General features: G+C 42.6%; 2 protein-coding genes across 8 annotated transcripts in view; one reads left to right on the forward strand and one right to left on the reverse strand.

Moving 5' to 3' along the window:
• Positions 1-219: 219 nt before the first annotated feature.
• TEX38 (testis expressed 38) lies at positions 220-1,748 on the forward strand. 5 transcript variants are annotated; one of them, XM_045477237.1, is made up of 2 exons: positions 220-280; positions 1,001-1,748. In XM_045477237.1, exons 1-2 carry the CDS (start codon positions 277-279, stop codon positions 1,606-1,608), a joined length of 612 nt encoding a protein of 203 aa, XP_045333193.1. In that variant the 5' UTR covers positions 220-276; the 3' UTR covers positions 1,609-1,748. The 5 variants fall into 5 exon arrangements, with proteins under 5 accessions (XP_045333193.1, XP_045333191.1, XP_045333195.1 ...); XM_045477235.1 differs by lacking the exon at positions 220-280 and adding an exon at positions 284-371; XM_045477239.1 differs by lacking the exon at positions 220-280 and adding an exon at positions 290-371 and having other exon boundaries at positions 1,080-1,748.
• A 1,938-nt stretch (positions 1,749-3,686) lies between these two features.
• Positions 3,687-15,773, reverse strand: part of EFCAB14 (EF-hand calcium binding domain 14) — a 39,504-nt gene continuing 27,417 nt past the window's right edge. For 2 of the 3 annotated variants that reach the window (XM_045477254.1, XM_045477252.1), the window contains 4 exons: positions 15,339-15,425; positions 11,950-12,061; positions 10,822-10,947; positions 3,687-7,161 (listed from right to left, as the gene is read on the reverse strand). In XM_045477254.1, coding sequence (XP_045333210.1) covers positions 6,986-7,161; positions 10,822-10,947; positions 11,950-12,061; positions 15,339-15,425 — 501 coding nt within the window. In that variant the 3' untranslated portion in view covers positions 3,687-6,985. Of the gene's footprint in view, positions 7,162-7,699; positions 8,057-10,821; positions 10,948-11,949; positions 12,062-15,338; positions 15,426-15,773 lie in introns of those variants that run through there. The other variant, XM_045477253.1, reaches the window with a different exon arrangement.

Below are 15,773 nucleotides of genomic sequence, written 5' to 3' on the forward strand. Positions count from 1 at the left end.
AGCAACATGGATAGACCCTTGAGAGACCTGGGTCCCTTTCCTGGGGTCCTGTCTTCACTGTAAGGGGTGGGGGACAGACAATTCAGTGGGTGGATCAGTCCCTGGAAGTAGAGACACACTATGCCTATAAGGACACCATTGGATAGAGTCCTTTCCTTGGTTTACCCAAGGCTTCACAAGCCCTGCCCCTAGAATGTTTAATGCTCAGAACTCAGTGACCTCACCTTTAGGGAACAATGGGGCTGAGCATTACAGGGACTCCTATTGGCTAGGCAGATGGGTAGGTGAGCTCCCTCTCCCCAGAGCCATCAGCTGGGTTCCAGGGCTCGAAATTATGGATTCCCAGCGGGAGGACCTGAGCCTCCCTGGTGGTAAATGCCCCTTCAGTTCCTGCCCCTTGCTTTGTGCCTTAGCTCAGAGCAGGCACCCAGGGTAAACGTTTTACATGGATGGGGTGGTGGCTGCCTGCCTGGAGGTGTGCTAAGGAGTTAGGATATAGTTTCCTCTAGAAAACTAAGGATTGAGGGCAGAGATCACGTTTCTCTGCGGAACCAGAGGGGGGTTCTATGAATACCCTAGGGCTATCACAGCTGAATGGGTAAGGGTATGGTGGAATGGGATGGGATACCTATGTCCTTGTCAACTGATAAACTTTTACTTCCTTGATGGGCCTTGCCTTTGGTAAGGCTTCTCAATCTGATGGATTGGATGGGGCCAGGATGGTGAATCAGGCTTGACCAAGCCTGGGCAGGTCATGCCCCCTCTAGACCTAACTTTCCTTATCTGTAAAGGACTAAAGATGGCCTCTTAACCTCCCTGGAAATCTAGCATTGACTAAATAAGAGAATGATGAGACAAGTCAATGAGGGAAGGGAGGAACGGAGAGCGGTTAAGTGGATGGGATAATTGATGAAAGGGTTAAGGGAAAGAATGAGAAACAGCTCAGGCCCCAATTAGAGCTATCAGCCAGCTTGCCTCTTTTTCTTTCTTATTGCCTTAGTATGGGTCTCATTGTACTTTGGATTCCTGGGGCTGTGTTCTGTGGTAACCGGTGGCTGCATTCTCTTTCTGCACTGGAGGAAGAACTTGCGACGAGAAGAGCGTGCCCAGGAGTGGGTGAAGGTGATGAGAGCCGCCACGTTCACCTACAGCCCCCTGTTGTACTGGATTAACAAGCGTCGGCATTACGGCATGAACACAACTGTCAACACGGGCCCTCCCCCTGCTGTCACCAAGACCGAGACTGAGGTCCAGAATTCAGATCCTCTGTGGGAACTGGACGTCCCTGGGAGCAGGAGCTCTGCTGCCCAAGACAGCAGCCCCAAGGTGGAGGCCCCTGCCCCCCCGCAACCTGCACTACAGCTGGTCCCCGGGCAGGCTTTACCTTCCCCAGTGCTGCAGTCCCGGACCAGCTCCCCACTCCTGGTGCCCATCTTTCAGGAGGTGCCCTTTGCCCCTTCCCTGTGCAACCTGCCCCCAGTGCTGAACCACTCGGTCTCCTACCCTTTGGACACCTGTCCTGAAAGGAATGTCCACTTCCATTCCCTCCCCACGATGGTCCATGAAGACCACTGCTTCAGTGCCAAGGCTTTTGCTTCAGAATTATAGCCACCTCTCACTGAGGGTGGGAGCTGGAAGTATTATGGGCAGAGCAGGAAAATGGACCGAACCTCGGGGAGGTGGTATTGACACACAGACCAGAACTCATCTGGATGTCACATTATGAAAGACTAAAAAAAGTCCAAGGCTCCCTTGTGTCTTATTTGTCTTTAGGAGGGCAGTGTCCTTCCCCTGTCTGATGGGGGCACTTTGCAAACCTAGCTGAAGGTCACCAACGGGACCTTCATAAATGGGAACAGGAGGGTTGGCTGTGGGGAGACACAATGGAGCTCAACATCCTTCTATTCAGTATTTGAGACCAAAAATGCATGCCAGGCCCTGGGCTAGGTATCCAAAGGCACTGCTGTTCTGTGTGACATTAAGCACAGCTGCCCCAAGAGTGATAGCTGCTGAGGGTGCGTGAGCTATGGCGATTCACAGTGGTCATGGTCACGTCACAGACAAGTCATCATGAGATCCATGAGCCACACTGCATTGCTGGCTGAATTGCATTCTTTGTTAACATTGATGATGCACTGAGTTATGGGTGTCTCTGCATTATGTCTGATACAAGAAAACTGCCAAATGGACACCACAATCCTCCTCTTACAAAGGAAGAGACAGGTTCCAAGGGCGTCTGCCATATCGTTTTTATGCTGCAGAGCCAGGTCTCAAATTTCCATCTTCCTGGCATCAAAGTTCTTGGTCTTCTCAGCATCCCCCATAGTGTCCCTTCCCTAATGATAAGTCTCGTTAGAAAACACTTGGCAAATGATTGTGTGTGTGTCTGTAGGGTGTAATTAACTTGGTCCATGGATTGGCTTAGGAGGACTGGTCATTGAACCCCCTAAAATTACACACAAAATGTACTTTTTTTTTAATCTTTAAAAAAAAAGTTTTTTTAATGTTTATTTTTGAGAGAGTGTGAGTCGGGGGGGAGTTGGGGGTGGACAGATGATCCGAAGCGGGCTCTGTGCAATGCAGCAAGTGCAATGCAGGGCTCCAACTCATGAACCATGAGATCATGACCTGAGCTGAAGTTGGATGCTCAACCGACTGAGCCACCCAGGCACCCCTCCTTTTTTTCTTCTTTTTAAAATGTTTCTCAAACGCATCCATGGACCCTCCAAAAGTAAATATCCACTACATGGGGATATTTTTGTACATTTTGGAAACAATCCTAAAAGAAGAGACAAAGAGAATACTGGCTATGAGGTCTGACTTTATTTACTTTTTATTTTTTTTTAATGTTTGGTTTTTTTTTTTTTTTTTTGAGAGAGAAAGACAGAGTGTGAGTGGGGGAGGGGCAGAGAGAGAGGGAGACACAGAATCAGTAGCAGGCTCCAGTCTCTGAGCTGTCGTCACAGAGCCTGACATGGGGCTCGAACTCACAGACCGTGAGATCATCACCTGAGCTGAAGTTGGACGCTTAACTGACTGAGCCACCCAGGTGCCCTGGTCCCACTTTAAAGATAAGAAACCCCAGCTCTCCCCCAGGATATAAAATTTCCCCTTCACTTTAGGCATGAAGACATCATCTCACCATAATTGTAAATGAGGTAAGCTTTCTGTAGTCTTCCTGAAGGGAAAGGCCACCGATTGTGTATGTTTGCTTCTGTGTGTGAAATCCCAGAACCCTAGCAAACACACAGAGCTAATTTTTCTCAGTGTATGAAAAAGACCCAGCCTCTATATGACCACTCTCTTGGAATGGATTTCTCCCACCATCCCCTACCCCTTTAGAAGGCAGTGGAACATTCCTTGTAAATATGCTCTTCCACTGAATCTTACAAAAGCAACTCCCAAGAACCAAAAAAACCCCAAACGCAAAACACCAATGGAGACCTAAGTGGAGCTTGGTTGATACAGAGAGGGGAAGGGACTCACTCTTCCCTTGCCCCACCCTCTTCAACACTGCAGATGCCTAAGCAGCAGCCTTCACTTTAGGGCAGATTCTGCAGTTCTTAAAGCAGACTCTTTACCATCTGTTTTTGTTTTTGGAAGGAGGGAGTCTATATAAGGATCAAAGGTTTTTTCCTTAGTAATTGAAGGTCGGAGGAGAGGGGGACCTTTAGTCACAGACACAGTGGGAGAAAAAGGAAATGTTTTATTTAGATAAATTAAAATAGCTGTATTACCTATATGAAATCAGCAAAGCTTAAGTCATAGAGACCTTGAATTCACTCCCTAAATAGAACCGAAATTGCTTATACAGTACCAAAATAGCTCCACTAAAGCAAAGTAGATTTACATTTCTTAATATGAGAAAACAACAAGGTAGGTTAGGTTCGTATAACAAACAATACACACTCTGTAATAAGTCTCAGGAATACCCAAATGTGTTCTGGTTTGGATATGAAAGAAGGAACCACATCTAGCTGGTGTTCATAAGCCAATGAGGTGTGTAGCAAACAAAAGCTGCCACTAAAAACAACTCAACAGCAGGCCATTATGAGTACGAGCCCATCACCGTCAAAGTCTTCAACTGTGACGAGCAAGACTGGCGCAGTAGGAGTAGGGGGCAACAGGGTTACGTCCAGCAAAGCAACATAAAGTGAGGAAACACCAATGGAAGGAAAAGTTGTTGGTGGCAGGTGAAGGGTGTCCTCTTCAGCTTTGCTGTATCAGACACATTCCTAAATGCCAGGTCCCTCTCTGCCCGTAAAATGACACTACAGTCACCCCTAAGCCAGGTTCTCTATTCCTTTGATTCTTCTCTTCCTAGAATACCTTTTTGGTCCTCTGATTTATAGGGAGGCTCTCTAAGTAAACATTATCCCAGATAGTAAGGCAAAAGAAAAAAAAGGGGCCAAGAAGCAGTGCTTCGGGTAACTTAGGAAAGCAGCAGCAGTAGGCGCTGCCAGAGTGAAAAGGTAAAAGTATTTGAAACAAAAACCAAAACCCAATCTTCCCCTGAGATGAGGCGGGAAAGGCTTGACTACAGCTCAGAAGTCCCAGGTTGGAGAAGTTAAGACCACTTACAAATAAAACTCCCAAATTAACACTGAGTGAGTGGCTTATAAAACTCTTAAGCCAATGAAATCTGCTCAACCTGGAACAAAAGAGTTCAACATGCCCTGCTTCAGTCTGGGAGACAGGGCAGCAGTTATGGCAAAGGGATTCATCTGCGAGTGAAGCAGAAACACCTCCGCCAGTTTGGTAGGGAAGAGGTACATACAGCTGGCCCTGGGACAATGCTAGCTAGCCAGATAAGCTGGAGGTGGGACGGACAGGTAATCAACTGGAAAACAAAACTGACTTCTCCAGGTATAGCTATCTGGTACAAAAGAAAAGTACAGGCAACAAAGAGTTAAGGTGTCCTCAAAGTATGTGCCTATGAATAAGAATTTGAAACTAAAAAGGACAAGCTACATTACCCTCAAGTATATTTCATATAAATCAGTTCTCAAAAAAATACCTTCCAGGTACAGACATACTATTTATGGTACAGTATATACAAATATAGCAGTATAATTCAATTTATTGCTAGAATTTTATTTGGTTGTTACAAAATCTGTAAGGGTATATATATTTAAAAAGGGGGTGGGCATGGAAGGCAGCCAGAAGAAAAAGAGTTATCTTCAAGGTACCTAAAGTGCCAGGCTAATTTTATACTATATTTTAACCTTTCCAAGAAAGTGAAATAGCTCAGATGGGCAAGGGAGTTTTTTTGTTTTTTTCAAAAGACAGAAAGAAGCACAAGCCATTATGAGGTAAGCAGACACATTCATGGGAAAAGACTTCATCTTGCTTTAACTAAACTTTAATACTTTCAGGAAAAAAAAAATCAAGGTTAGCCAACACTAAACTGAACATCATATAAAGAAAAAACCCAGCCCTAAAATGTTTAAGTGTGCGACTGCATCCACGGGTAACAGGGCAACTTGGATAAAGTTAAAATAGAAATGAGCTCTACTAAAGAAGTCTATGCCATGAAACCTGTAGTTTCTCCCTGACGTGGCCTACGGCACCAGTTAAGTTTCGTGAAGTTTTTCCTTTTGTGTTGCCCAAAGCCTGCTTCTACGAACAGCACAGCACACACACAGATGTAATTCCTTCCGGTCTGGGGACCTTTCCTACTTTTCTGGGGGCCTACAGAAATATTTAAAGGGAGAAGTATTGCACTTGCTTGTTATGAGATCTGAAGAAACTTGCTGCCATCAAGAGAAGCGCCTGGTCCAGGCCAGCTCCACGTGGTTTGGCATCCTCTGGACAGAACCCCTGTAGCCACTTCTGAGCTGACAACTGGTAGGGAACCTAACAGGATTTCATGTGCTGCATTTCACAACTTCTCTGGTTTCAGGCCACAGAGGAACGTAGGAGGTTCTTCTTGGCAAAAGCCTTCAGGTAAAACCTCAAGGAGTTTCCTGGGTCAAAAGGAGGGGCAGAGCTATCCTCTAAGGCTCCTCCTGGGTAGCCAGGCTGTGATAGTGAGTGAAAGTGCTGCCCTGCCCCTCAGAACGGAGACCGCATCAGAGGTGGCAGTCAGCTCTGGCTTGAGGATGGACTTAGGTGGGTGGGTGAAGATAATCTAGCTCACTCAGTGGGGAAAACGTAGCTCCCCACGGGATAACTTTTTATGCTCATCAACACTGAAATAGGATTAAAAGTGAGAAAAAACCCCCAACGAGACTTCTCTGGTTCAGAGGTTGGGATTAGCTGAGGGGACAGGAACAAAGAGCCAGAATCTTATTTTCCTGAGCCTGGGGGCAGCACTGTGCTACAGTGTCACCTCACCTCCCCAAATCTATTCCTCCAGCTTCCATGCCAAACCCCGTGGCAGCACCTAAAGGAGACATGGACATACTTTCCACAGTTACCAGATCAGCGATTTTTAATAACAAGTCATTTGTTCACATCCTGTTTCAAACCATTCTTCCTACTTCCCACAAAATATGCACAATTCTTTCTTTCATTTTAAATATTTACAAACAGAAAAGGTCTACCTTTTAAAGGAAAGACATTTTCTGAGTCTGTATAAAGTGCAGCTAATTTAAGGCAAATTTATGTGAAATATAAAAGGTGGCTTATTCTCTCTATATACACATTTTCCAGTTTTAAAAGATAAGGTTTCCTTCCCGAAAAAAAAAAAAAAAAAAGGAAAGAGGGAAAAAAGAGAGCTTGACTTTTTTCTGGCAATTTTTAAATTAAGATCTTACTGGTTTTAGGAAATCAGAGATTTCTGAATATCACATAAGTAAAATGGCCTTTTTTTAAAAAAATAATTTTATAGCTTTTTCAAACAAGTTAAAAGGTGACAATGTGTCTGCTACAGTAGTTTGGAGGACTGGAGGATTGATTGGTAAGTAAAACAGTTGTTCTTGTTAGGTGAGTAGATATTAGGTAGTCCTGGGTGTATAGCATTTCTAAAATATGCCTGATGAGACTAGACACCTAAAGCTACCCTTAGCTCCAGGAATGAATATCTTCCATCGCCATCAGAATCAAACTCTTTCAAAGTTTCTAGTCCTGGCACAGCAGAACCTAAGGAGTTCCAGATTTCCTGGTAGGTCAGCTTTCCATCCATGTCCTGGCCAGTCTTGTGGAATAAATCCTGAAGATCTGTTAAAAAGGAATTACAGAATGTGTATGTCTACACATATAGCTAAATTTACTTAACAGTTTATTTATTTATTTTATTTTATTTTATTTATTTTTTTTTTTAATTTTTTTTTTTCCAACGTTTATTTATTTTTGGGACAGAGAGAGACAGAGCATGAACGGGGGAGGGGCAGAGAGAGGGAGACACAGAATCGGAAACAGGCTCCAGGCTCCGAGCCATCAGCCCAGAGCCCGACGCGGGGCTCAAACTCACGGACCGCGAGATCGTGACCTGGCTGAAGTCGGACGCTTAACCGACTGCGCCACCCAGGCGCCCCTATTTATTTTAATTAATTAGTTTATTTTAAAGTTTACTTATTTTTGAGAGAAAGCGTATGTGCGCGCAGGTGTGTGTGTGTAGGAGAGGGTCAGAAAGCAAGGGGGGAGAGAGAGGATCCCAAACAGGCCCTTCACTGTCAGCACAGAGCCTGATGAGGGACTTGGACTCATGAACTGTGAGAACATGACCTGAGCCGAAATCAAGAGTCAGACACTTAACTGACTGAGCTACCCAAGTGCCCCAAATTTACTTAACAGTTTAAAAAGCAGCCTCAACTGAATGCAAAGCACTAAAAGAAAAGCTCTTTTGCAGCTCTGTTTCTAAAAGATGAAGTTCAGTATCTCACTAAATCAGAAAGATGATTCTTGATCCTTTACGAATGAGAAGAATTACTGAATGGCACTATCCTTCCAAAACAGAAGCAGTGACAGATAATCACAGGAGAAATGAGTGGGCTGGGCTTTCTCCCCAAGGCCTTCCTTTTAGATTTTCCAGATTTTATTCTTATGTTGGACGGGTAAAAAGGACTGCAGAAGCCTCAAGAGCTAATGGTAGGAGCTGAGCCTGTAAAACAGACTATAGCATATTGTTAGTTAAACAGAATTACCGTATGATCCAACAATTCCATTCTTAGGTATATACTCAAAAGAAATGAAAACATATGCCCATACAAAAACTTGTACGTGAATATTCACAGCTGCATTATTCCTAATAGCCAGAAGGCAGAAATAATCCAAATGTCCATTAGCTGATGAATGGATAAAATGTAGTATTATCCATATAATGGAATATTATTCAGCCATATAAAGGAATGAAATACTGCTACATGCTACAATATGATGAACCCTGAAAACAGGCTAAGTGAAAGAAGCACATACAAGGCCATGGATCCTATGATTCCATTTATATGAAACACCAGCACAGGCAAATCCAAAGATTTTGGTTGAAAGTTTAGTGGTTGCCAGGGGCCTGGAGTGGGGGAATAGAGAGTGAGTGTTTAATGGGTACAGGATTTCTTCTGGGGAATTAGATAATGGTGATGGTTGTACAATGTGGATTATACATTTTAAAAGGGTGAATACTATGATACTATGACTTATATGTCAATTAAAAAAAAAAGAACCAGAGGGCTACAGATCTCTTCAAAGTGATATATATAGTATAAAGCATCAGGCACATGTGCTCTCTCTCTCTCCCAGCTAAGAGACAGCACTATCACCAGTTGATCTGTAGCTTCTTTTTTAGTTCTAAGATATTATTTGAGCCAATAGGATTGGAGAGTTTCCATCAATGGTCTCTTCTGGTATTTTCTCAAGGGCCCCATAATGAACACGTAGGAGGGCTGGTTATTCACATAATATTTTAAAAGGACTTGACTGTGTCCCCACAGAATGACTTCGTAGATTTAGTCTCTAATATCAAGAGACAGTCATGAGGCTTAGGTTTCCTTAAAAGTCTTCCTAAATCTCTTTCCTCTCTTCATGTAGCCAGCTCCACCTGTAGATTCTATAGGCCTCTTGCTGTTTGGTACTCAAGAAGAACGGAAACGGCCTGAAGCGGGGGAAGCAGTGCAAGGTGCAGTCCATCAAGGAGTTTTGCAGACAAGCTTCTGAAGAAGGCCCTGCTTTCACTCCTGAGACAGCCCCAGCAAAGCAGCTCAAGAGTCTCAAAAGCTCTGAAAGCCAGAAAAGCAGGTGGGACACTTGTTCTCAATGGCTGCCACCAAGTGGCTAGCTGGAAAATGTGTTTTGTGTGTGTCTCTATACAGGGCGTGAGTTTATAAAATGTGCTATGCACTTGGTAGCAGTATTCAAATAAAAATCCTATTGCTGCTTTGGGTCATTTCAAAAGTGTAGTCATCCAAAGTATCTGAGGCCAATGTTAAGGATTGAAGTATAAATGTTAAGATGGCTATTTCTCAATCTGCTCTATCAGTCTTTCCTCCATGCATTCTCATCAATTCTTGATGTAATAAATGCAAAGTGGGAGAAGGCACTTGTGTTGCCAGTAAACACAATTTAGCATTCTTCTGTCTCCCCAGAAAACAGAAAGAAAAAAACTTGGAGATAAGATGAAAAAGTAATGCATTTATATGGCAATAGAAATTTAAGTCTTCTACGCTTTACACATTAATTGTAGGCTGTAGATAACTCATTCACGTAACAAATATTCACGTGTACCAGGCATTATGCTAGGGGCTGGGAGTAAAGCCAATTTTCTATCTCCCCAGGAAATTACAACACAGTGACATGTGTTACACAGGGGCAAACATAAGATATTATAAAAGAGCATACACAGGAAGAACCTAACCCAGTCCTGGGAGGTAAGAAAATGTTTTCTGGTGGAATGGTATCTAAGTTAAGGTGGAGAGCCAGACAAATGTAGGTGGACAGGAATGGGTGATTTTCCAAGCAGTTAGCGAATGCAAAATCAGGAGACTCTAAACATCACCACGAAGGATAGCACACACTGCTGGAAGCAAGGCAAACATGGTTTTTCTGTGAATCATATCCTTCCTACTGTTTATCTTGCTGGTTTTCAGCCAGAGGACCCCTCATTTTTTAGAGGGCCTTAGCAAACAGTATTTGCTATCTCAGAGTATTATGGTTGCTTGTTTGCCTTCTCCACTAGACTGTCACATCCTTGAGGAAAGTGAGATCATGTCTTACACTGTATTTTTACTGCTTAGCACTGGGTCTAATTAGGCACTCACTGAATGAGTGAAGACTCTACAGTGCATTGGTTGATAGTGCAAACTTGGGTGTCAGGCTGTCTTGGTGTGAATTTTGCTTTAGCCTGATACTTGCTATGTGGACTTAGGCAGTTTCCCTACCAATAAAATGGGTAGAATACATGAATATTTATGTTCCCAGGATTGTTCAGAGTATTATATAATATAATATATATATATATATTATATAATAATAATATATAATATAATGCATATCATACCAAGTATCTGGCTCACAGAAAGTACTCAATGTTAATTATAATTATATAATTATATATAATTATATATAAAAGAATTATTTTTTTTCTTATAAGTTAAAAAAATTAAAAATTTATAGCTTTGAACATTTCCCCTATTATTCCATGGTATAAACATTTACCTTTTTAAAAAAAAATTTTTTTTAATGCTTATTTTGGAGAGAGACAGAGACAGAATGTGACTGGGTTAGGGGCAGAGAGAGAGGGAGACAGAATTGGAAGCAGGCTCCAGGCTCCAAGCTGTCAGCACAGAGCCCTACGCGGGGCTTGAACTCATGAGCTGTGAGATCATGACCTGAGCTGAAGTCGGAAGCTCAACCGACTGGGCCACCCAGGCGCCCCTAAGCATTTACCTTTGATGCTAGAAATTCCTGGTAGGGCAATAGGTCTTAGCTGGGCAGTTTTCTCAATGTGATCTCCATAAGACGGTGGAGATTTTGGCAATGCTGATGGCTTTGATGTGAAACTCTGTACTTGCTCTGTAACAAACATATATTGTTTTATAGTATTATCAAACCTGACACCAAAATAAACCAGTACTAAAGGTCACCTTTCAGGGTAATTACATACATACCAAGTAGCACAGTGACTGTGTGAAGTTAAAGGCATGGATTGAGATACGTTGTGTGGGTAAGTGAAGATCATACAGTATCCTATAACATTAAGGTTTAAGCTGTGGTCCCATGGGAAGCTCTTCTAGTACAAGTTAGCTTTACATAGGTTTAGATGCTAAGAGTTTAAGCTGCAAGTGAGAATAGCATTGGATGTCTGATATCCTAGGAGCCATACTATAAGTCTGATGTGGGGTATGTGCCACCAGATCAGCTGGTGCTGAAAGAGGGCTGTCACACAATTATGTAGCATGATGTTAGGACAAGGCCTCCCATTGTAGACTGTTCCCCTACCCAAAAGAGAGTAAGAGAGGATGTAATGTTTTCCTCAAAATGAAAAATATTTGTGGGGGGTAGGGGCCAAAGCCAATCCAGTCCAGTGCTTTAGTTATGTCCTTGAGGCATCTGCTAATATTGGTTAGGTATGTCCCTCCCTAAAGCCAAGGGCCTTTCCAACTCAATGATCCCATCATTATTTGCTAATGGTTTTTCAGAAGGACTAATATTTATTTTTAAGTAAATTTTATGCACTTAGAGTAATGAAAAGACTTCCGTAAACAACATATAGGGCTGGTTTAATATATACTATGACAGTTACATTTTTGCCCATAATTGGATGCAGACAGCATGGAGAAGTCTATTTCAAGCTAAACATTACCCATTCTTTCCTTAATAGACTGGAATACAAATCATGTACAAAATGGTTTTTCCTAAATGAAACCAAAGTGTATCATCTTCATCTCGGTGCACTCAGGCATCATTCCCTCGGTCTGATCACTCCTGCTGGAACACCTGTCCCCACTCCCTGTGTGGGAGGCGAGCTGCCCAAGCCTACGTGAGACATGCAGAAGCCAGCCCTGAGTATCTCACCTTTGTCGGTGGTGTCTGGTGGCCTGTTGCTCTCAGGCTTGTTTGTGAGAGCACTGATCAGCTGCAGTCTCTCTCTGAGCTTGGATACTTGAGAATCTGAACTATCTTCTTTCTGTCCAAAATAAAGACCACAGAGGCTTAGGGTGGAGAGAAGACCTTACCTGATTCTTCGTTATGTTCCCAGAGCCTATTTAGCAGGAAGTGCTTGACTTCCAGTAGGTTCCCTATTAAAGGTAATGAAGGAATGAATCAACAAATACTAGAGATACCTTTGGTACTCAGAGTTGATGAGGGCCTAGCTGGATTTGAGACTAGACCATTAGGGGACATTATGCGACAGGCAATGTGAGATCCACTGTGAATGTTTGGCTGATGGCGGAAGGCAGGCGTGTGTCAGCAGTAAAGGAAATGTACCCTTGCTCAGGTGCCCATGTAACACCCATTTCCTAAATGAGTAGATATTATTTTCTAGGAGCTATTTCACACTAAATAATTTTCCTGAATATCTTACTTTACCTTGTGACTAGATAACTTTAGGTAGAGTTTTATGCTCTTATCACCTTAAAAAAAAAAAAAAAAGAAAAAAAGGCAACAAACCCTGGCTTTTCTTTGTCCCCCTCTCCCCCACCCCTGAGGGTTCAAGTGGTGGCAGGAGCTGTAGGAGCAGGAGGAGCTGTAGGAGAGCTGTAAAATTTCTAATTCCAAGTTTGACTTACTTACATCTTTTAAAAAAGATTTTCCAGGGGCGCCTGGGTGGCTCAGTCGGTTAAGCACCCAACTTCGGCTCAGGTCATGATCTCGCGGTCCATGAGTTCGAGCCCGGCGTCGGGCTCTGTGCTGACAGCTCAGAGCTTGGAGCGTGTTTCAGATTCTGTGTCTCCCTCTCTCTCTGACCCTCCCCCATTCATGCTCTGTCTCTCTCTGTCTCAAAAATAAATAAATGTTAAAAAAAAATTAAAAAAGTTTTTCCCTACACCCTTCCCTCATTTCCAGGATGATCCAGAGTGGCATACAAGAAATATATTTAATTATAAAAAGAGAGAAGTCTGGTTTCTATGAGGCTTAGGCTTTTAAAAAAAATTTTTTTTTTTTAATTTAAAAGAGAGAGAAAAAGCATAGCGGGGGAGAGGGGAGAAGAGGAGAAGGAGAGGAAAAGAGAGAGAGTGAGAGAATCTGAAACAGGCTTCATGCACAGCATGGAGACTGACACAAGGCTTGATCCCATGACCTTGGGATCGTGATCTGAGCGAAAATCAAGAGTCGGATGCTCAACTGACTGAACCACCCAGGCGCCAAAGGCTTATTAGGCTTTTCTAACTGCTTAGGCTAGTGTGAAAGGTCCTGATCATGTGTTCTGTCAGAACACCAACTCATTACGTGTTTTGTTTTTTTTTTAAATTCAATTATTTCTCGGGGCGCCTGGGTGGCGCAGTCGGTTGAGCGTCCGACTTCAGCCAGGTCACGATCTCGCGGTCCGGGAGTTCGAGCCCCGCGTCAGGCTCTGGGCTGATGGCTCAGAATCTGGAGCCTGTTTCTGATTCTGTGTCTCCCTCTCTCTCTGCCCCTCCCCCGTTCATGCTCTGTCTCTCTCTGTCCCAAAAATAAATAAACGTTGAAAAAAAAAAAAAAAATTCAATTATTTCTCTGACCTTCATTTCTACTCTAATAGTTATCATATAGGAGACCACTCGGGCTTATTAAGGGCCTAATATATGGACACAGATGACTAAAACTAGGTACTAAATACTTGAGGAATTTATGAAGAAATTAAAGAGAAATTATATCTGGTTAGGATGTGTAAATTAAGTAGGACAGAGGGACCAATACACTGGGATGACAGTTAAAAACATAAAGGGTCTGAAAGCAAAACCAGGAAATTTAGACAAAAAATGTGCATGATTCTGATGTTTATTTGATTCTGACGTTTACTGTTAAAATATGAACTGCTGCTAAAATCACTAGTTTCCATCAGTAACCACCTGTGACTTTTTGTGTTCAACATTTGTATCTGGATCTTCAATTTTTCTTGTCATTCCCCAGGTAAGGTATTTTTATTTATTTATTTTTTATAGAAGTAGTTAGAAAATGCAACAAAAGCCGAGATCACAAAGTATTAAAATCTTAATATATCTGGGCAATAGTTAAGGAAAAACAAATATAGATACAAAGTATGACATTGAAAACTGCCTGTCCTATGGTTCATTTCCAAGTTCATTTCCTCTGAACCTCATATCCTTGAGCTTCTCACACACAATATGCATCTGAGGTGGTATTTTAGCCACTTTAGCCACAATCTTCCTGGCTTTTACTTTATAGCCCAGATCTTATAGTATTAAACAATACTCTAATCACAGAGAATGTTAACAAATAAACTTTATTTCCTGGGATATCAAAGCATATCACAGATTGTCTTATCTTTCTTTTTTTTTTTTTTTTAATTTTTTTTTCAACGTTTATTTATTTTTGGGACAGAGAGAGACAGAGCATGAACGGGGGAGGGGCAGAGAGAGAGGGAGACACAGAATCGGAAACAGGCTCCAGGCTCTGAGCCATCAGCCCAGAGCCCGACGCGGGGCTCGAACTCACGGACCGCGAGATCGTGACCTGGCTGAAGTCGGACGCCTAACCGACTGCGCCACCCAGGCACCCACAGATTGTCTTATCTTGACAGTATGTCAGGGAAGAACTTAAAAAAAAACAAAAAACAAAACAGGAAGGTACAAGGTGAAAGGAACTGGCTGAAGTTTAAATGGACTATGTAAGTACTGAGACTGCAATCTAAAAATAATGTTTAGGTTAGACAAGAGTTTTAGATGATCTATGCCTCTGTTCTCTGTTGTTAGTACAGATAACCTACTGTCATAGCTTAAAAGTAATTTCCTTAGGGAAGCTTTCCTGACCTCTGTTAACACCCTCATCATACCCTGTAATTTTCCTTTGTAGCAGGTATCATACTCACAGTAATTATCTGTTCAATTATGTAGTAATGATTTTCTGACTGATGGACTTTGAGTTCCATCAGAATAAGGGTCACATGTCTATCCTGCTTACTGCGGTCACCCCAGCTCCTCAAAAAGGGCTTGGCACAGGGTAGGTGCCTGATAAAGTATTCACCTATTCACTCATATACTAACTTATTAATTACTCTGTCTTGAAGTCTCAGCAAATGAGACCAATGTGCTCCTTTCGAGAAAGAAACAGTTGCTCAAATGCACAAAGATGCTATTGTGTTTTTTCTTTTTAAGTAATGTCTACTCCCAACACAGGGCTCGAACTCACCACCCTGAGATCAAGAATTGTACACTGTACCGACTGAACCAGCCAGACACCCCTCAAAAGCACAAAGATGCTGATGCATTACTCTTCAAAAGAAGCCCCCTGTAATTTACCTTTATGCTCTGGGTTTTTAATGTATCCGTTCTGTTGGTCATTTGATGCAAGGATTCTCTTTTTAGAGTGGCGGCTCTATCATCCATCTTAAAAGATAAAAACAAGATTAAAGGCAAACATTAAAACTTAAACATCTAGCACTTTTGAAACAAAGTAGTCAAACTGAAAGGTTCTCAGGACACTTTCAACAGAAATACCAATAGGAGAAGGAGAGGGGGAGAAAGGCAGCTGAGACACAAAGCTGAAACCGTCACTTCACAAACTTTCATACTTCTAAAGTACAGAAGGTGAGGGGACTTATATACCCAGAGCCAGGCTAGGCATGACGCTGTTGGAAGAAAACAGCAGGACAGACGGTGCTATTAATGATTTCTTCTTCTGGAGAAAAATAAAGTGGAGGGGGAGGGACTGTACGGGGAGTCTGGGGCAGCAAA

Source organism: Leopardus geoffroyi, chromosome C1 (genome assembly GCF_018350155.1).
Source record: "Leopardus geoffroyi isolate Oge1 chromosome C1, O.geoffroyi_Oge1_pat1.0, whole genome shotgun sequence".
NCBI classification, from domain to species: domain Eukaryota; kingdom Metazoa; phylum Chordata; class Mammalia; order Carnivora; family Felidae; genus Leopardus; species Leopardus geoffroyi.